This window comes from Prinia subflava, chromosome Z, assembly GCF_021018805.1.
Source record: "Prinia subflava isolate CZ2003 ecotype Zambia chromosome Z, Cam_Psub_1.2, whole genome shotgun sequence".
NCBI lineage: Eukaryota > Metazoa > Chordata > Aves > Passeriformes > Cisticolidae > Prinia > Prinia subflava.
The window spans coordinates 25065544-25086455 of NC_086283.1; the positions used below are offsets into that span (position 1 = coordinate 25065544).

Sequence of the window (20912 nt, forward strand, 5' to 3'; positions counted from 1 at the left end):
GAAATGGATTAAAGCATTACAGAACCTGTAGAAGTGAGAAGACTGTGCTCTGGCTCTTCCCTACCTCCTATTAATTTCTCAGTCTGCCTCCACCTGCCATAGTTTCTTGCATTTGATTCTGGCTTTGACTTTTTCCTTGGTATGTTCAATAATACATGATACCATAGAAATGAGGGGCAGAAGTCTGGTTTCTAGCTCTGGGTCCCAGACACTGTTGTACCACAGTAAACAAAACACAAGGCAATAGAATATAATCCACAGCACTTCCATGTCTAAACTAGGGAAAGCATCAAATACATTAGGAACTGGCATGCAAAATTACAAAGTCTCTCCCAAAGAAACTCCCCATGGACTCATGTCTCAGGACTAAGTCAGTCATGCTAAAGCACAGGGTCTGAAAGTGCTCCTGAACTCCAGCTGACTCCCACTAAAAACCAAGTCTGATGGGAGAACAGCCAAGTGGGTTGTTTAAAAACAGCCTATGTGCTCTTAGGCTCAGGCCAGAGTATGATGGATTTCAGCTCCTGTGTTCTCAGCAGTGACGGGATACCCCACATATCCCATGTGCTCCATAGGAGCTGGGGCAAAGCCACCAGGCCCCCATGCAAACAAAAATGCACAAGGACTTTGCACCCACAGATCTCTGCCTGACCTGCAAGAGGCTCTCTGGGGGAGCGAGGGGGCAGCAGACTGTAAAACTGTGGCAATCTGCTGTCAGGCTGAGAGTGTGGTCACAGATCAAAGCCATTACAGATGAGTAAATGCCAAAATCTCTGAGAGTTTCAGAGTAAAAACACAACCTTTAAGCCTACCTTCTTCTGCTGCCATCACTTTTTTAGTGACCTAAACCCAAAGCCACTCCAGCCGATATTTTCTACTAACATATAAATCACCACTGCTTGGTTGTATCCACAGACAGCAATCAACAAACTGATGCTAACAAGAGCTTTAAGAAAAGAAGTTTTGTTTTCCCAGGAGATGAAGGCAAGGAATCAAAACACAGACTGAAAGGTCTAAAAGGAAGAAGAATTCAACTGAGTCCAAATGAGAAAAAGTCAGAATGTTTTTAAAGATACAAACAGAACCAGAATTCTGTGCATCAGTGCAGTAGCCAAGCATGACTTATTTTAACACAGAACGCTCCCACCTTTATATGAAATAACTTACGAGGCGCTCCTTCAGCCATTTCAATAGCAGTGATTCCCAGAGACCACAGGTCACTCTGCAGGAAAAGAAATAATACATATTGCGCTTGCAGCATTCAAGCTTGTTTGTTTCGTTTGTTTGTTTGTTTTCTTCTTGGTTTTGGGTATGGGTTTTTTTCGTTTTTTACAGTTTCCCTAGATCTCTCCTGGATCATGTTGTTTTACTTGGAGTGACAAATATTCTGCTCCCTCCCACTCCCTACTGAGCTTTTAAGAAACATGCTAATAGCCAGAAGTTTCCCATTTCCCATGCAACTCTGAACAGCTGATCCATCATCTAAGCAGCCAGCCCCAAAATGCAGACCTTCTGCATTCAAAAAACAAGAGCCAGACAGAATATAGCAGGCACTGTTTAAATATATGTCTTAAATCTGTTTTCATGAGGCAGCAAGATACAGCAGTGCCTCACCCTTCTCCTTCTGGCCAAAAATAATTCTTGGTCTTAATGCTTATTTCAGAGCAGTCATTGCTGAGTTTCTACACTGAAGGAACAGGAATTATAGTCAGGCCTTGGGGTCTGACTTTTGTTGTACAGAGTCTCTAGTCACACGTTTTTGGGCACACGAGAGAAGAGTACATCATACAGTCAGATTTCTGCCACAGTGTATGTTCAGCTCAGTTACCAGAGTGGAGCAAGCTCCCTATCAGCTGATCTGGATGCCAAGGGCAAGGTTTTGATCATGGAAGGTAAACTGCAACCACCATCAGTGGCTGTAAAAACTTCACACATTTCCAGTTGATTAACCACGTGCATTATTTTACTATTTTTTGCATCTAAATGTAGCCAAATGAGAGGCACATGGCCAAACCAACTTGCAGAGCTTCTCTAAAACTTATATTTAAAAAAAACAGATTGCCAGAAAACCTTCAAATATTAGAAGGAATAAACCATTACATGAATAGCAGCTCATACCCAGACCAGCAACCTAAATCTAATTTTATCAACAGAGCCCTCTCAGTCCAGCTGCTCTGAACTCTTCACACAAGCTGAAAGCCAGTTCACATCACAGTCTGAGGAGTGATTCAGCAACAAAAGTGGTGGGGATTTCATAGATCCACAATCCTGACTTGTTATTAAGTGAATTACTGAAAATTAGGAGTCTTCAAGGGGTAGTACTGCAGGTTTTGAGAACCATGAGAGAAACATCCAGGCTACAAGGAATTTTGGAGTTCCAAAGCTTGAGAGGCAGATGGGTGTAAGGGAGTAGTGTTTGCAAAGCTCAGTGTGTATACAAACATATACAAAAAATATTTATGAGGATATATTTGTACTCCTTTCTTCTTCTTCAGTTGTTCATGTATTTTTGAAGAGCAAGAAGTTACAGAGTAGCTTCCTGCTACTTAGCCCATCTTATTAGGTATAAGTCTCTGTGGGAAAGGAGACACCTTCGGAGCCATAGCACTGTTTGCAAAAGTGCTTCCAAACCCCTCTGCTGATCAGTTTTAAATTACTATCTGCAGTATCTGTTTGGAAGCAGACAAACCAGGATTATTACTTAAGGCAAAGAAAGCTCAAGAATTAGGGGTGCACATTTTTTATGATTATATCTTCTGGTAAACACACATTCAGATTAGGAAATCAACTGGGGACAGGGAATGAAGACAAGAGATTAACTTCTTGAGGTTTCAGTAGAAGATTGGCATGACATGGAAAAAAAAAATTGTTTAGTCACGACTGACACAAACAGTATGACCTCACTGGGCCACTGCAGCACACAAGGTCTCAGCAAGGGAGAACCACAGCCTCTGAATCACTAAAAAATGGAAGCAATAGCAGGTTCTTCTCATAAATATTTCTGAAGCCACAGCTGGGAGGAGAGGTACAAAGTGGTAATAGGGAAAGCACCTGAACTAAAAGAGTGACTGCAGGGTCACCCAGAAGATACCTGCTCAGAAAGACATCCCATGCTGCATGGTAAGGACAAGAGGCAGTGCTCACAAACTGAAGCACAGGAAATTTGGTGCCTTCTCACCTCAGCCACCCTGCCACTGACCAGAAATCATTCTGGGATGGGAAACCACTTGCAGTCACATGCTCATGAATGAGCAAAAAGATACTAATTACTGCCAAATAACTCAAGATTCACAGCTGAGTATGGAGCAAAACAGCTCTACCACAGTGTACAGTAACTTGCCATATTAATATTACACTACTTCAAGTATTCCTTTGGAACTCTTCTCTTCCCTTCTTTTCTATCAAAACCTGTAACCTTCTTAGTACTTTTTTATTGCAGAGAAGATCATAAAAGTATGATCTAAAATTCAGAAAAAATACTCACAGTTAAACTTCATTCTTAAAAAGAGCTTCCACCCATATATTACAAATATTTCTGTTTGTACAGTTCTAGTGTTACTGTGGTTTAAAACGCAGGAAGTTTGAATTTTTCAAATGAGCAGGATTTCAGCAATAACCCACATGTTTTCTTACCTTATGGAGTGTCTAACACTTACTCTGTAATCATATGTAGAATCTGGGTTCTCCTCGCAAGCAATGACCTCGGGTGCCATCCAGTACGGGGTGCCAATAAATGTGTTTCTTCTCCCAATAGTCCTGTCCAGCTGAGCACTTACACCAAAATCCACTGAAAAGCCAAAAAGAGGTAAAGAAATTAGCAAAAAGTCATATCCACATGGCAGAGCGTGTGCTTGGTCACTTCCATACTGTTTCCAACAGCAAACCTCTGGGCTACAATATATATGAAATCTGAGCTCTTCCAGTACAGGTTATCCTATAATTGAAATCTAACTCCCTCTTTTTTCCCCTTCTTTTTGACAGAAGAATTAAATAAACAGCATGCTAAATCTGCCTGGTGGGTTACAGCAAGAGGAATCGCTCTACAAGACATTATGGAATAATTTATGCTTAATTTAAATGCTACATTGAGTAGGACTCAAGGTCTTCAAGTAGACTGCAAGAAAATACAGTATCTACACCCATTGCAAGTTTGGATGTGTCTAATATAGCCACTTGTGAAAGCTGGAAAGAACCACCATATCACTTCATTTTGAGGTGCCTGGAATAAACCCTTCCGTACATTCATACACTGTCTTAGAACAAACTGGAGAATCTATTACTTTATTCTCATTCTGGATCACTACAGTGAGTGAATCGTGTGGTTCTCTTCGTGCTGAAAAGGGTGATACTCTCATAAGGACTGCACAGCAAAATGGTTTTGTTCAAACATAAAAGAGTCCATACAACCAATAATTATGTGATTGTATTTCTCTTTGAACAAAACCCCAAGATACAGTAGTTGGATCCACTGGGATAGCACTGGAGTGACAGTCACAGAGGAGACAAAGGGAGGGGGAAGAGAGAAGGACTGAAAGGAGACGGCGCCGTGGTTACCATCAAGGAGCAGATTTTCTCATTGATGTTGTCTCATTGCAGATTATCTGCAAACCAAAACCATTTGTAGTGCTGTAATTTCATGTGCCTGCTCAGCAAACCTTCTCCAAGAAGAAGACCTGACCTTTGGGATCATTCTGTGCTCCGTGCTTCTGATGGGAAGTGCACACTCTCACACTGAGGGGGAACAAAATTAAATGGGAGAACCTCTCTGATTTCCAGCTTTTTTTGCCTTAAGACACATGAGCTAAATCTCTCTGAAAACAACTTATTTTTCTTCTTTTTTAGAATCACTATACCTAGTAAATCTGTTTCATCTTTACCCAGAGTTAGAAAGGTCTAACCGTTTTGTCAACCATGTGAAGAATAGTGGAAGTAGTAACTATACAAGACTATAAAAACACACAACACGCTCATCTTATCTGTTTTAAGACTGAACAGTTGACAATTAGTACATAGGATTTAGAGCCTATACAAGCCAAATCTTACCTTCATTTGACAGCAAAACCCTCTTTCACTTCAGTGAAGCCAAGTTTTTGCCTTAAGTTTAAACCATAATGAGATTTAAAGTACTTATTTTTACTTACTCCAACCAAACATCCTATCCCACATCCACAAGCCATGTTTATTACTTGTTGTTTTCCAACTCTACAGTGATTTTTTTCAGTTTAAGAAAGAGGGACTGTAAAGATCATCACAAGTAAGAAGTTCTCCCCTTAAGATTTCTCCTTTAAACACATCCCTGTGATGTCTTTCCAAACATGAAAGACGTGACCTTCTCAAGAGAGATACGTATTTGAGTTTAGTTTTAGGAAGTCAGAAGTTGTCAACACTGACATGTCACAGTAATAAAAGGAAATGAATAAACCCTCCAACTTTTTTGAGAGATGACTGTTATTCAGTGGTAGCCTTTACACATGAGTAATTCCACATACTGTTAGATTTATGCAAATCTCTAATGCCACTTCCTTTAGAGAAATGGATTAGCAAAATTTGTTCCCCCAGCTTTTTTACTCTGGAAGTCTTTTGCATCCCAGAATCCTCTGTGAAGGCCTAATGGTGCTGTGACTTACTGGGTTGGTTCTGTATGTGACTGCCTGTATTGCCCTCAGGCTGTGAGGGACACTCTTGCAGAGCACTTTACATTTTCAACACTTTCTACATTACAGACACCTTGTAAGCACAACCATTAACAATACTTGGCACACATGCTGCACTTAGGTTATTGAAAGTTCTTTCTGAGTCAAGATGGAAATCCTAAATTCTGATGAACAGGTTTCTAGCACACATTTAAGGAAACTTACCCAATTTTACTTCTGCATTTTCTGTGAGAAGAACATTCTGTCCTTTAATGTCTCGATGGATGACATGGTGAGCATGAAGATGTGCCAGTCCCTAAAAGAAATCCATATTGCCTTATTCTTTCTGCCCAACATTACCCTGAGTACAGCACTGTTGCCTTTTTAAACTTTCACCCTTTTCAGTCGTTACTCATAAGGAATGTCCTTTAGATGCTACTACCAACATTTTCAGGGAGGAGAGAAGACAGCAACCATAAGTTTGATTGTCTTCTTCACCACAGGCCTGACAGTGGTAGAGCATCTCTGGAGTCAAGTGTGAAGAGAACGAGGTAGAAATATTTTAAACTTCTGTCTCAGAATCAAGGGATGCTCCTTACTAAAAGCAAACAAAAGAGAAAAAGAGCAAAGCAGAATGCTCTGTACGAAGACCAGAGACAGCAGCTGAATGGCTGTAGTGGCCTAAATTTTGCATTCAACAAAATGAGAAATTCAGTGGTAAATGGACTAGAGAAAGTTAAAAGTACCATGTCATAGCTCTTTTTAAATGCAGTAAATATTGTTTTCAATCAGCTAATATTTGCTGTCTTCCTCCTGCATTTCAAAATTGCCCATGGTTGAACTAGCATAGACATAAAGGAACACATTGAAATAATCCATTATAGTAATCCAGGGATGCTTCACTCACAACATTTAGCCTCTCTAACATTAATGGCCTCAAACAAAGCTTCTACCCAATTTCTGGAAAATTGTAAATTTTCCAGAAGGAAACACTGTCAATCCATGTACAACTGGGCCATTTTGTCTTGAAACAAGCATGATTAATTCCAATCCCTTGCTTTTACCAAGTTTTCAGTTGCATGAGCATAAACCAAATGTTTTAATATCAATTGCTTTAACAGAGACATTACAGACACACCAGTGAGGGACAACGTGACTACACCATTAAGGTTTTTTTCTTTTGCAGAAGAACACCCCACGCTTTCCAGATATAATGATCATAATCTTCAGGCTAGTGCCAAATCCCTGTAAGATGGCAAACATTCTCTGCTGAGCACATTTCTCAACTCCTATGCCCCAGAAACAAAGCTCTACCCCTATCCAAGCATTACTTCAGCATGCCATCTAAATTCTAACTCCCAGAATACACATTTATCTTACCATTATTTAGAAAAAATGTGAAACTCTATTATAGGAAAGACGGATCAGTAACTCTGTAATGGGTTTTGAATTTAGAATGACTGGCTCCAACACCATATTATTTTTCCAGGCTAGTTCACTAGATTACACTTGGGAATTGTTTTATCCTCTGTACTTTCCAAAAAAAAAAAAAAAGCAGCCCTAAGCCTGCATAAAATGAAATATACCCCAAGATTTGTCTTGGGAAATACTGTCTCAGCACAGCCACCTTTAAGATTTTGGAATGCTGTTTAATCAACATTGCCTCTAATAGCATGGAAAAGAGACTCCTGAGTGTGTGCAGGTAAAGGAATTATGGACAGAAATATCTTACAAGCATGAACAGCTGAAGCACTGAAGATCTCCTGATGTGGAGGGCAGACATACTGAAAACAGGAAATTTATTTACTTTCCTAGGTGCCCAGTGTCTGTAATTTCAGAAGATGGCTACTTGCCAGAGGAAGGAGGATTTTTCTGTTCTTCATACAGAAAACAGGATTAAGTACAACAATATGGGATGTCAAGCAGCCATCATGCCGGCTCTCAAAGCTGTTCTGAACTCAAGAACCATAACCCATGAGCCCCATGGATCACAACCTTTAAACAATAATGCTCATTAGTGACCTATTTTAGCAACCAAAGGCTTGGAAAGGCCTTTTGGTTGCAAATGAGCAGCGCAGCTCTGCTGGCAGGACTCACCCTGAGAACCTCTCTGCAGATGTAAGCGATCCAGTCCTCCTTGAAACAGTTCCCTTTTGTCTTCTTTACCAAGTCAGTGACAGAGCCTGCACCACAGTACTCCATCACCAGCTGCAGGGAGACAAACACACACAGGGCACCTTTACCACAGCTCTGCCAGGGGGCCAGCAGAGAGAACACCTGCAAACACCCACGTCCACCACAGCCCAGCTATGGCAAAATACACGTGGCCTTCTCGGGTGCCAAGTGACTTAAAATCTCATTTCCTGAATCACACACACTGCTAAATAAATAAAAAAACCTCACTAATGCTCCTCTTCTGTTGAAGGTTTTAGACAGTTTTTTTCTTTTTAGTATACATAAAATTGGAAAAAACAAGAGCTAACAGCACTGAAAAACATGGGAATTTTTAAAAAATTTGAAATTCCTCATTGTGCTGCAGAGCTTCAAAAATCCTGCAGCCAAAAATTTGAAGGATTCATTATTCTTCTTTTCTTTATTGCCAATTCCTCTGCTTCCTTTTTTTAATTTTCCATCTGAAAAAAGGAGAGCAAACCAACAAGAATGAGTGAAGGAAAAAGGACAAGCTCTTTCACTTCTGTAAAAAAAATAGAGAAGAATTTAATTTGGAAAAAAAAAGGTTCAAGCAACAAATCAGAATGACAGCACAAATCCAAGTATCATAACATACTTTATGCCCATCCTCAAAGGAAATCATAGAGATGGAAGACATCTAGGGAGAAGTAATTTTTCTCTTTTATATGTTATTTTTCAGAACAATGACTTCAGAGCTTCACTGAGAAGCCAAGCATGCTGGAGCTCTAAAGAAGCAGCTGTAAATCTGATGAGCAGAAATGACACTGAACACTTACCCAGAGCTGATCATCTTGGCCTGCAGGACTTTTCTTTACGAAAGCCCCATAATATGTAGCAATGTTCCGGTGATGGGAGTACTTTTTTAGCATATTTATCTCCAGCTTGATTTCCTCCTCTTCATTCTGTAACAAAACAGAGCAGCAGGCTCCTTAGGTGACCAGAGATCCCCGAGCTCCAGGGCTGCAAAGTAACCTCTGTCTTTGGAGGCCTCAACACCCACCTGGAAGCACTGTGAGCAACCTGGTCTGATCCCATGGCTGACCCTGCTTTGAGCAGGAGGTTGGGACCAGAGCTACCCTGGGATTATGAAACAGCACCAAATAGATGGCTCTTAAAGTGACAACTGAATCACCCTGATCCATGGGTCTAAAACAATGAATTGCTAGGGCTTCACCTAAAGAAGCAAAAAAAGTCCTCACTCGGGCATAAATAGGCAAAAATTGCCTATTGTCTCCTCAGGGAGCTTAGGCAGGACCTATTACCCCATTTATGGTTTCTGTATGCACTCATAAAACTAAACCAGAAACTAACCAGATTCAAACAAAAATAAAATTGTCCATAACCCTCTATTACTTAAATACTTGGAAAAGCACTGAGTGCACACATCAGACTATCTGTCTTCCCAGCCCTGTGGAGGGTCCTGCTGGGAGGAAACCAAAGCCAAGAAGGAGGTGACTTGCCACAAATCAAACTCCAGAAAGCCAGGGTTAGGATCTGCTCCTTCCTCACAGCTGTGAGGCTGCCCTATCTGGACCGTGGGCTTCCTCCCCCTCCTAACATCAAGCCATCCATGAAAAGTCTGGCATGCTGGGGGCTAGTATACCCCTAGACATCATCCTCCAGGCACATGCTGCCTGTTTTCCCTTGTCCTTGTTCCAATCTCGCCAGGGCAGACCTTCTCTTCTGCTCATACAACACTGTGCACCATAACACAACTAATGGAAACTCAAGTTTTGATAATTGTGTTAGAAGGAGATGCCCTTTTTCAGAGAGAACTGCCTGATTTGTAAAGGCTCCCTCAGAGCTGGTTTGCTATGGTGCACAACACCCAGTGAAACACACCTAGGTTTTGCCATCTCACTCACTTTAATAGGAAAGGAGTGGTGCTGCAAGGTATCCCTGTATCAGTTAAAGAGAGTATGACAAACTTGAAAATTAATTTACCTTGTTGCAAAACATCCCAGTCAGCACTTACTAGCTGAAGGGAGAAAAAAAAAAAAAAAAAAAAAAAGAAGAAGCAGCAAGAACAACTCAGCCCCAAAGGACATTTTTTTGTGCTTTTCCTCTATTTTCCAGAAGTTTTGCCATTGAAGCATTTCTTTAACCACTATAATGGACTGCTTACAAAGCCAGACACATTGACCTTTCTATCTGGAGCAACACATTAAAGCCTGACAGGCTAAAGCCAAACTCCCTCAAGAATATGCATACGGTGTGTCTTATTAAACTTGACCGCACAAAAATCATTCCCAACAGAAGGGACCAGTAAGTTTTCCCCAGTAACATCAACACCCAGGAGACACATTACCGGACCAAAGCCTAACTGCATTAAGCCTTTGGAGACATGAAATAACTATAGTCGAAGCTAAATGAGCTCCTTCAGGTTTAATCATAATCTTTGTTGAACACAGGCACTCAAGCTGCACACATATTATAGTTCATTTATCTTTTGTCTGCAGCTAGAGAGAAAGGAGGACCCTTAATCCTTGGCTTGATACAGCCCTGGAAGTTGTATGACTGAATTAGTGAGGCTAAGGAGGAGCCCGGTGCAGCACGTGGAGTGTCCAGGAGAAATGGGAGCTGACTCCAGACAGCATGCAGGAAATCCTCTGGGGTAGGATTCTCTGTACACAGACAGAGCACAATCAAAGGGAGGCGAGTGCTTGTGCTGAAGGGATACAAGGCTCAACTCCCTTTGGAACTCCACACAGTGCACATGAAAGGGTGGACACAAGCAGGTAGGGAGAAGGCAGAGAATGAGGACATGGGAACTGTCATCCTGCATCTGACCTCAAGGGTTCTGTCATCTACACAAGCTTCTGGATCTTCAGGGAAGAGGGGCAGAAAGAGAAACAAACGGGGAAAACTCCTTTCTTCCTCTGCTATCGCTCCTGCATTCTGCCCACTCCTTCTGCAAACATGTAGAGGGGCAACACTCATCTTCAGTAAAGGTCTTCTCCAAATGACTTGAAGTATTTACAGATGTGAAGGGTTTGGGTTTTTTAACTCTGCCTACCTACATGAAATTTGCTCCGGTGCACCCCAGCTCCCTGCTGTGCCCTCAGCAGCACCCTGTAGCTTTCACAAAGTTCCCGTCTGGGGACTGGCAGATCCCAACCACTTCCTCATAGCTGCTGCCTCTTTTTCAACTCTTGTTCCTTTATGCAATTAATTTTCTGGATGTTGGAACTAAAGCTCTTATCCAAGTTATGTTCTATTCCTCTGCAATCTGACCTCCATGTTTTTAAAAAAAAACCAAGCACATGGCTGTCCACATGGCTGAACACAACCAGGATACCCCACAAGATCTTCCACACCCAGTGCCAAAAGCAAGACGAGCTGTACACAGTAATGCACCTTTCCTAGAACCTGAGAGATGCAATTCCTTCTTCCTCTTGTGTCTTTATTTACACTGAAGGCCAGAACCTGATCCCTCCCTGCACCTGTTTCTCCTTCCCTTGCCCATCGGAGCCTTTAGAGCCCAAGGAACACCGCCCAGTACAGCTGAACGCCTTGGAGAGGATGCTGCTTGGAGCAGACAGCGGGCTGAGCTTCAGGTCCTGGTCAGTCTGTAAGATGAAGGGCAGCACAGCAGCTGGGCATGTCACAGACAAATGCACTCTGGCCTCCCAGTGTCTCGGTGAGGTTTGGAAAAAATACTCTCTGCCATGGAAAAATCAAGGCAGAACAGTAAACGTGAGTGGTTGTGCCCCATGGGCCATATCATGAGGCCTGCCCAGGAACTGAACACAGACTTGCCAAGCCTCAGTGCTACATACATCCTTCAAGCACAGTGACTGGGGACAAAAGCATCCTCAGCTTCTCAGTGCACGCCCACACTCAGAATTTCCACTTCCTACCACCCCTCCTGCCAGCATTACCATCAGCCCCATTTCTCAGGAGTCTACAAACCTGCCCATAAATAATGCTGCTCAAGGAAACAGGCTCGCAGATGTGCAGGTGCAAAAAGATGTTTGCTTTCACAAACCAGTGTTCCTGGGCACAGATGGCTGCGAGCACAGAGATGACAGGTTCATGATCAAAGGCTGTTTTTGAAGTTGTGCGCCTATCTGCAATGGCATTAGAACTAGAAAACACACACTTCTGACCGCAGTTGGAAACAAGATCATCAGCTGATAAATACTGCACCAAGAGACCCCTTAGTACTAGGGCAGGTCTAACAACAAGCTTCATATTTAAATGTTATTTTTCTCTCTAGGAAGAATGAAAGCAAAGACAGATGGAGAATGATGTGCTGGAGAAGAGCTCTTTGATCACCTGCACCCATAGCTGAAGAGACAAGCAGCAAGAATCCAGTCTCTCTGCAAACACTCTGCTGGTTTGGCTCTGTCAAAAAACAGGAAGCAGAGCCTGCACGGAGAGGCACATGAGGGCACGTTGTCATCAGCTCCCCTTTAACCATTTCAAAGGGCTCCCCCCACCCCCTCATGCAACTCATCACAGCAGCACTTCCTGACAGATGTCCAGAGGATCCCACAATGACCACAGCATCCTGCTGCCGTGCTTAAGAAACCAGCCTGGGGCTGCAGCTCATGACAGCAAAGGGCACATTTGCTGAGCTCTTGGAGTGCCCCAGATCTGAACAATCACAGCTGGAGCTGGTCAGGCAATTTCTGATGAAATGACTTCTTACTGGAAAAAGAAATCCTGTAGATTTGGTGAACGAATCAGAATCTTTTGGTGAACAAAAGTAGCAAAAGTGGCATAAATGACTGCATCCAGACATGCCAGCCTGTGCCCTAGCAGCAGGAATACAGCCAACTCTGCATTAGGAAATAAGAGCAGAAAGCCCTGCACTCACCCTGTGCCAAGTCCAGAAAGCAGGAACCCTTGAGCACAGCTGAGCTGGAATTGTTCAGGATTTAAGTGGGGGAAGAGCACCAGGGAAAACCCCTTTGACAGTTGCACATGTTCCTCACCCTCCCATGAAGGGTCTCAATGTGAAAACAGCACGACCTACTATCACTACCCCTCAAACAACAGGACAGGTTCCCCAGCATGATGTGGCTCTGTCACCTGCAGCAAATCAGACCTGAACAGCTTTGTTTTGTTCTCAGAATCCTGCAAGTCTACTAAGGTGATTCCTGAAGTGGGACCATGTAGTTGTCCTCTATTTAAACTTTGTTTGCATGTAAGTAGGCATTACTGGATGCTACAGTTTGTTGCTTGCATACAAAGGAGACTATGTTATGTATAGCACAGGGGAAGAAATCTTTCCAAGGTTCCCCTCCTGCAGCCTTTTCTTCAATTGTTTCATCAAGCAAGAGACTGTCACTGGTGTTAACATGACAATCCATCAGTTACACCTTGAAGCAGTCCTCACACACTGTTGCACTGTTGACTGACCCAGCAAAGCAGGAGAGCAGATCTGGCTAACTTCTGAGCCTGTGCCAGGATCCTCCTCTGTCAAGGCAGGGAGGTGCTCTCATCTCAGAAATCTGATTAGCACCCAATCCATATCCACTCTCCTTTCCAAAATCCAGCAGCCTCATGTTTGGTGACTGCCATTTTTTAAAGTCAAAGCACCCGATGATATATGTACCTACAGACCTAAAAGCAGAAATCCCACCGATCTAATGTAGCACTCATTTTAGAAAAAAAGCACCCTCACTACAAAACTGGCAATGCAGCTACACATACCTATTGTAGAACAGCAGCCAGGGTCAAACCAGCCCTTAGATGTGCTTTGTACATTACAGTAGCATCCAAGTTCAGACCACTTGCTGCTCAGGGCTGGATTCCCACACCATCAACAGAGAGAAGTGTCCTGGACCTGCTCTACGTGACAGGACTGATGCAGACACCAACTTGGTCTGTTGCCTTTCACGACAATGGAAAGACACATGGAAATGCAGGTAAGGCTTGCTTGTGTTTGTCCCAGCACCACATGTAGATGAACCACTGGCAGACCTGGCCCAAAGGAATCAGATGATTTGGCTTGTTTGTTTGCTGTAATTTTAGATGATAATCCTTCCATCATATCGCAAGAGGAGCTGGATTTCTGTTCTCCATATCCACAGTGCCAGAGTGACAGAACAGGGACCTGGTCTTCAGTGAGTCTGAGTGCATCCTACCAAACCAGACTTCTAGAAGACTCAAAAAGAAGAAGCAGTGAGTCTCCCCAACCTTCCTGGGGCTCAGGCTAATGTGGTCTTAAGGACCACAAGCTGCTCCACTATCGGCTGTGCTCTTAAAAGGAGAGACAAAACCCAATATTTAGCAACTTTTCCAACACCCTGTTTCAGCACTGACACCCATTTATAAATGTGAGTAGGGACAGTGCCAATTAAACTGTCTCCTTCCCTCATCTGTCAGATCACAATAAAAAAGCACTGCATTTGCATTTCTAACATGTTCCTGCTTGCTGGCTGTCAGGGCACAACTCTGAGGAACAGCTGGCATGCAAGGGGATAGGATGTGATGAAACACAGCAGAGGCTGTGCAGAGATACAGGAAATATTTAATTCCAACCTGAAAGCAGATAATCAACTAGAAATAAGCAGAAAGGGACTTCTTGTCTTCGATATTATTACACACCAAAATATATGGCAATCCACCCCCTCATAGCTTTGTCACCACTGGTTGGCCACACTTAAAAAATATGGTTAACACCACATAGTACTTTATAAAACACAAACTGGTGCTCAGGAACCATGATTTATACCAGTGGATCTTCTTTCATGAACTGTCCACCTTCTCATGATCTGATTATTTATTTTTCCTTGCTGCTTAACAATGACCTTATTATTTTTGGTTTTGCACTCACCTCAGTAACATTCATCACTTTGATTGCTGCCAGCTGCCCAGTCTTAACATGGCGACCCTGTTAAAATAACAGAAGACACTAAGCAAAACATGTAGGCAAACTATGAATACATCAACAAATTAGGCCTATAATAACTAGGTTTGACTAATTGCTTTCAATCATGTTCAAGGCAATGTTCTAGTTGAAGGTGTCCCTCCTCCTTGTAAGGGGGTCAGACTAGGTGACCTTTAAAAGATCCCTTCCAACCAAAACTATTCCATGATTCTATGTACCAAACAACTTTCCAACGACACAAAACTACCTGGGTGAAGTTTGGTGATGTATTAACAGAGCCACACCCTTACTGTGCTCTGAATTTAACAGAGTTACCGCTACAGGGCTGAATTTCCCTTTAGCACAAAGGAAGCAGCAATGCTGGGAGACCTCTGTTCTCATGGCACAACATGGGGTCTCCATTTAACTTCTGTTCAACAGGTGATGCCAGCCCTCCAGGCTCCTCTTCCAGGAAATGTCAACACGGTCCCAGAATGTCTGAACAAGAGCCATATTCCTGTCCTGCCATCCATGGATGAGGCATGCTGGGGAAGCTGGAAGGCATTGGGCAGTTGGCTCTGCCACCACCTTGAGCCCTGACATGTCCTGGCACACCTCAGGGTAATGACAAAACTCTGGCTTCCAGTACATCAATCTGGCAAGCTCTATGTGGCTGCCAAGAAACTAAAGCCTATGCATGTTTTGCCTTTCTTTTTTTTTTTTTTTTTAAAGGCTTTTTACTTCAAAATGCTTAGTTTTTATAACCTCACCTCAGCTGAGTTCACTACATCTCAGCTACTACTCAGCTAGTATATCAGCTACTTCCCCAAAAGCATGCAAGAGCTTTGAATTTAAAAATGTTATCTTCTGTGGTGGTGGGGAGGAACTAACCCAGGACTTCGACTGTGTGGGTGCCTACACATGTACAGAGTTCATTATGAAATGCCCACACCCCATAGTCACTTTGAAACAACAGACAGCTGGTAACTTCAGGCTAGGTAATAGGCTTGATTTTGAAAACACAGCTAGGTAAATCGAGGTAATAGGAAATAAAGCTGTTAAAGGAGCAAACTTGCTACTGAGACTGACAAAATGTGATTCACAAGAACATGCATCACAAACACAACCGTGAATCTTGCAGCTTCTTGCTTTGGTGAGGTCAAGTTGCTCAACAGATACCACAGATAAAGTCTTTCACCATGATAACCAGCACTGATCTCACACTGGAAGATGGTATCAAAAGATTTAAATAGACAGCGGGTTTGCTATACATCCTAGCTCCTCACTTCCATCACATGTTTAGAAATGGGTTCAAAACTTTGGGACCGCAACTTTATTCCTGAAATAGTAGTGCCTGCAAAGCTGTATATCAAAATAACTGACTGACACAAATTAGGGAAGCCACTGGAAATCAGGAAATCAAATACGAAATGCTGCAGTTTGCAGACAAAATGATTTGCAAGTGCAATTTACACCTGCAATATTAAAAGCTGGATAATTTTAAAATCCAGGTTCTATCTGCATGAAAGTGCATACAAATGTTATTTCTAAGACTAAGCAATTTTGCATCAAAGAAAAATGATTCCTGATTCTTGGACAATATGTCACAGTCATGTTTTCTTTTACAAAAAACTGAAATCCTGCTGAGTTTTTTTTTTAATATTTTTAAGTGTCCTCTTTCTATGAAAGCACTCCTGGGATTGCAAAGCATTTTCTCATGAAGTGGAATGATAGGATTTACGTATCAGCACAGACCTCAGAAGGAAAACAAATTGGGCACACTCTCTCCAGGCCACACAGACCTTGGTGGGTGAGTGTGGATGAGCAGTGACCAGTGCCAGCCCAAAGGATGCTGGTGTTGGGTCAGTGTCCATCCCTGTTAACACCAGCACTGGTCAGCAAGTCTCCTCTGCACAGCCACAGCTCCTCTCTTGGAGCCCTTGTTTGCAAATGTTCCCATTTCCATTGAATGTCTTGGGAATACAGAGAGGGGGCCTTCCCCAAAGCACACCCATCTTGTCTTCACCCCAGAGTTTGGAGACAAGCACACTGGTAGCTCCATGTCTCTGGACACCACACACCAGGTGACCAGCCCATGGAAAACAGGGGTCTCCCCTGGACTGCAGTAGGTTCTGCAAAGGACCAAGAACTCTGATTTTCATAACTGTAGTGAAGCACAGAAACTCGCTTCTTTATTGAAAAAATAATCCCTAAGTATTATGCTAATACTGCATTTGAATATTCATCAGAATAAGGAAGGGGGAAAGGCCTGGCATTCAGTCCTGGTTTTTGAAGCATAACTCCTGTCTTTTGTTCTTCTGTGTAACTGATATTGGTTATTTTGTTGCCACAGTTATTTCCACTGTATGCAAAACCTGTTGCTCTCATTTAGCACTGCAAAAGTCAATACTAAATCCCCCCCCCAAAAAAGGTTTGGAAAATCAGTATTTGTTGGGAAAGAAAACAGCAAATCCTTTTGTTTTGTGGGTTGTAATTCACCTTTGCTCAAAAAATGGGTCCCTGTTAACTACAATGCACAACTCAATCCTGCTCCTGCATTAAGGCACAGACTATGACTGTACTAGCAGTTCAGAACAAAAACCACAGATTTCTCAATATTGGTCTTTTAAACTGCTTGGAGTCAATTTTCCTTAACATCTCTAACAGCAGTAAACATCCTGAACCCAGCCCTGGGCTTCTCGCTAAGAGATCGAGAGGAATGCCTTAGCAAGGAAAGGTTTCAGTGCTGGTCCCTTATTCTTTTCATTTATCAATAAATCTCAAGAGGTTAGCCAGAGTTCATGGGAACTCTCACATTGCTGCTTCTGCTGAAGCCACTAAGTTGAGTATGTGTGAATTGTTTTGAGAAAAGTGGTGTTTTGATTTTTGTTTAAAGCTTCTAGGAGAAAACTGGCTGTTTTAACTGTTTCCCAACCAAATAACATCAAATGATTCACTTACATCCAGTGATAAGACATGCTGAAGTTCGTGCTTATTGATTTAATCCGAAATGGGAAGAAGAACGAGAGACATTGCCCTCCCAGCCCTCTATTCAGTCTGCCACTGCCCATCCTCTCCAGATCACTGGAGTTCAGCCTGCTGTGATTCAAGATCCTGCGCATCTTCCCAGAAACCGGGCAGAGGGATGGAATGGTCTGTGGGCTGGTTTCCCTAATAAAAGGTTTCATCTTTCACCCAAATGCTCAGTATAAGAACTCTGGAGAACGTAGTCAAAAACACCCAACAGCCATTTGCAGCACCCATGTTCCTACCCAGGAGTATAACACCAAACTCTATCAAGCTCATACACGAGCTTAGACACGAACAATTCTGAGGCTCAAAGACTTTCTAAAATTGAAGCTCCACCCTTCATTTTGATGAAGTATGCAAGCTGGAAAAGATTCTTCCATTATCTTTGAGTCCAGCTAAATTCCTGGTCCCCTCCAGAAAATATTTCCGCATAAAGCCTGCTGTAGTTGCCAGTTTGTCACTACAGTTACATTCAGCAAACCTGAAGCCAGCACACACATTTTTCAAATCTACAGACTGTTCACTGCAGCCAGACTTGCGGGAGATGCTTTATGCCAAAGATCTGGTTCTGATGAGCTCCAACCCTGCATTATCTCTGCAGGAAGAGATACATGGAAGAGTGCAGATTGTTCAGTGTTCTTTCTGTTGGATGTCTATTTATCTTTTCCCCTCAGATAAAGGAACCGCTCTTCTAAGCCCTCTACTAAGGGTCAAGACATGTACTTTTCTATTTACCTCAAACAAGAGTGTCAACATTAGCAGCCAGCTATTAGCTGATAAAAGGGCTTTACATGAATTAAGTATATTTACAAAATGATGCACTCAGTCACGTACGACACCTTTTCCTGTTAGGTTTCAATAAAAATTTTGGACAGTCCCTGTCTGAGGCCATGATTACAAGAAGAGACCCAAGGTCCCAATGAGATTATAAGGTTGCAAGTCATATGCAGAGAGCTTGGTTTGACAGCTTCCCTCCCAGATCCTGCACGTATCTCTTTTCCTGGGGGTGGGAAACAGCTCCCATCAGCTTCTCTCCCCACCTGGGATTCGACAGATTTGGAGCAGACAATTGCAAGTCCAGACAGCAGAAGCCAGTTGTCCAGTTAAGTGCTGCACACCGTGCCAAGGCAGCCCAAGGCAGTCCCACCACAGGCTTCCTTTTTGGCAACAGGCACTCATTAATGCTCACGTGTTTCTGGGCCTGTCTGATGGAGCTGTCCCCATGTAACCGCAGCAGGAAAAAGTGCACGAGAAAGGCAGGGACTGCCTGCTGCAGGACACCAGGGCAGCACAGAGCTGGTGAATTTGACCACACAAGAAGTCCTTGCTCTTGTCCGTGTCCCTGTCTTCTTGTCTGCAACCAGAAGCATCACCCCACTTGTGTCTCCCTTAAAAAGCAGAGGTTTCAGAGAGGCGGTCAGGTGCCTGTGTGCAAGGACACCTCCCAAAAACCAGAAGAAAACTCTGCAGTTTGCACCTTTGTGCCCACGTGAAGGGACATTTCATACCAAACACACTCGGCTGCCAGGCAAGACACAATCAGCTCACAGCACTAGAACAAGGGTACGGGGACTCCTGGGTGACGCATCACAACGCTGCCTGCCTGTGAATCCCGAAAGCTGGTAGATACCACAACTTTAACTCTCGGGACCTTCTCTGGATGTTCAAGATTTGCACTGTAAAGCAAGATGCGGCTGTTGGAGGTGTGGGACTTTGGTGGTCAAGGTCTTTCTCAACCAGAAGCATTCCTTATAGGATAACAGATGCAGCCTGTGGCCACCCGCCCTTTGGGAGCGAGGTGAAGGCACAGCTGTGTTGCTGCAAGCTCTCACCGAAAGTGAACTCAAGCAAGCAGATTTCCTGTTCAAAATGCACTAATGAACTTTGAAGTTTGAGCCCATCTTGGGGAAATCTGTGTGGCCCTGCAGTTGGCGGCAGCTTGCCAGCTCAGCCTGCTGTGCCCCCTGGGACTGGTCCCCACCCTTTCACCCCTCTCCTCTCCACCCTTTCCATCCTGCAAATAGAAGAAAAACCTTTAAAAGATTATGCATGGAGTGAACAATGCTCTGCATAGCGATCCAGGAAACCCTATGTCCTATTCCACATGACCTTAACGAAGTCATGATCCTTCTGTTTCCCTTTCCACCCGCACAGGACTTTTCTACTCAGATCCAGTTCTTTAGAAGCAAAGAGCAATGTTTGCTAACCCCTGTGCCCCAGAGCCAGTGGGAACACGAGCTCTGCCTGTTCACACTGCAGGCAAGCAGGAGCAGCCTCCCATGCAGCTGCATCGTGCTCCCCAGTGGGCCAGCACGGCAGGGAGGAGAACCCCAAAAATATAAAACCTGCAGATATGCTGCTCCTTATACTGCAGCTTAGACACAGCCACTGTTCTACAGCGAAAGGCGGCTCATAGAAGCATCCCGTTTGTCCCTCAGGGTCTTCACGATGTAAACAAGTGGTCAGGGCTTGCACACCTGGGGCTGTGTCACCTGAGAAGACAGTTTTTAGGTGAGCTCTGTCAGCAACAGCAGTCCGTATGTCTCAATTCTGCAACTGCAGCCATGTGAGACAACGCACTGTAGTCATGGTTGGATCCCTTCAGCTAAAAAATACAGCAGTAATGCAAAACTGGAAAGGACAGGAATATATTCCAAGGATGAAGTAATTAAGAGCTTATAGCTTGTTTCTGTTAGTTAATGGCCCAAGGCAAAGTTCAGAGTAAGTCATGCACTAGCACTGGATTTCAGGAACAATCTATTTCATCGTAGGCTGTGACATCTAATCCATGTCAACTCTGATAGTTTAAAAACCCCCAAAAACCCAAACCCACAAACGCACAAAACTCCCCAAACCACCACTGTCTTGGACTGATGGGCACCAGTTTCACAAAGCTGTTTTTTTTTTTCTCAACCCCCAAGAGCTCGAGACACCAGACAGGTGGGAACACAGTTATCATTTTGATTACCACTTCATCCTTTTAATCACACAACTCAGGCTGAAGAGCTTCCTCTGATTGACATTATAAAGTTTTGGTGGTACTTTTGTCACATCAGCTCTGGATGCCTGTTGTATTTCAGGGCTGTAAATCAAAGAATTGTATTCCCTTAGAGCATTTCTTTTCTCCTTTGTCATACTGGGAGACGCTGAGATTTTGGAAGCTGTTCCAGGTGACCTCTAGGGTAGCCCTCAGCTCCATTTCCCAGCTGGAGCACACCTTTCTTTCCTTGTGATTG

At 43.3% G+C, this 20912-nt stretch overlaps 1 protein-coding gene across 4 annotated transcripts in view; it reads right to left on the reverse strand.

The window, feature by feature from the left end:
• LOC134563658 (mitogen-activated protein kinase kinase kinase kinase 4-like) overlaps window positions 1–20912 on the reverse strand; it is a 100331-nt gene that overhangs the window by 55374 nt on the left and 24045 nt on the right. For 3 of the 4 annotated variants that reach the window (XM_063421801.1, XM_063421802.1, XM_063421800.1), the window contains exons 3-8: window positions 14614–14670; window positions 8603–8728; window positions 7731–7841; window positions 5859–5949; window positions 3657–3787; window positions 1168–1222 (exon numbers count right to left, since the gene is read on the reverse strand). In XM_063421801.1, the coding sequence (XP_063277871.1) occupies window positions 1168–1222; window positions 3657–3787; window positions 5859–5949; window positions 7731–7841; window positions 8603–8728; window positions 14614–14670 (571 nt within the window). Of the gene's footprint in view, window positions 1–1167; window positions 1223–3656; window positions 3788–5858; window positions 5950–7730; window positions 7842–8602; window positions 8729–13487; window positions 13934–14613; window positions 14671–20912 lie in introns of those variants that run through there. The other variant, XM_063421803.1, reaches the window with a different exon arrangement.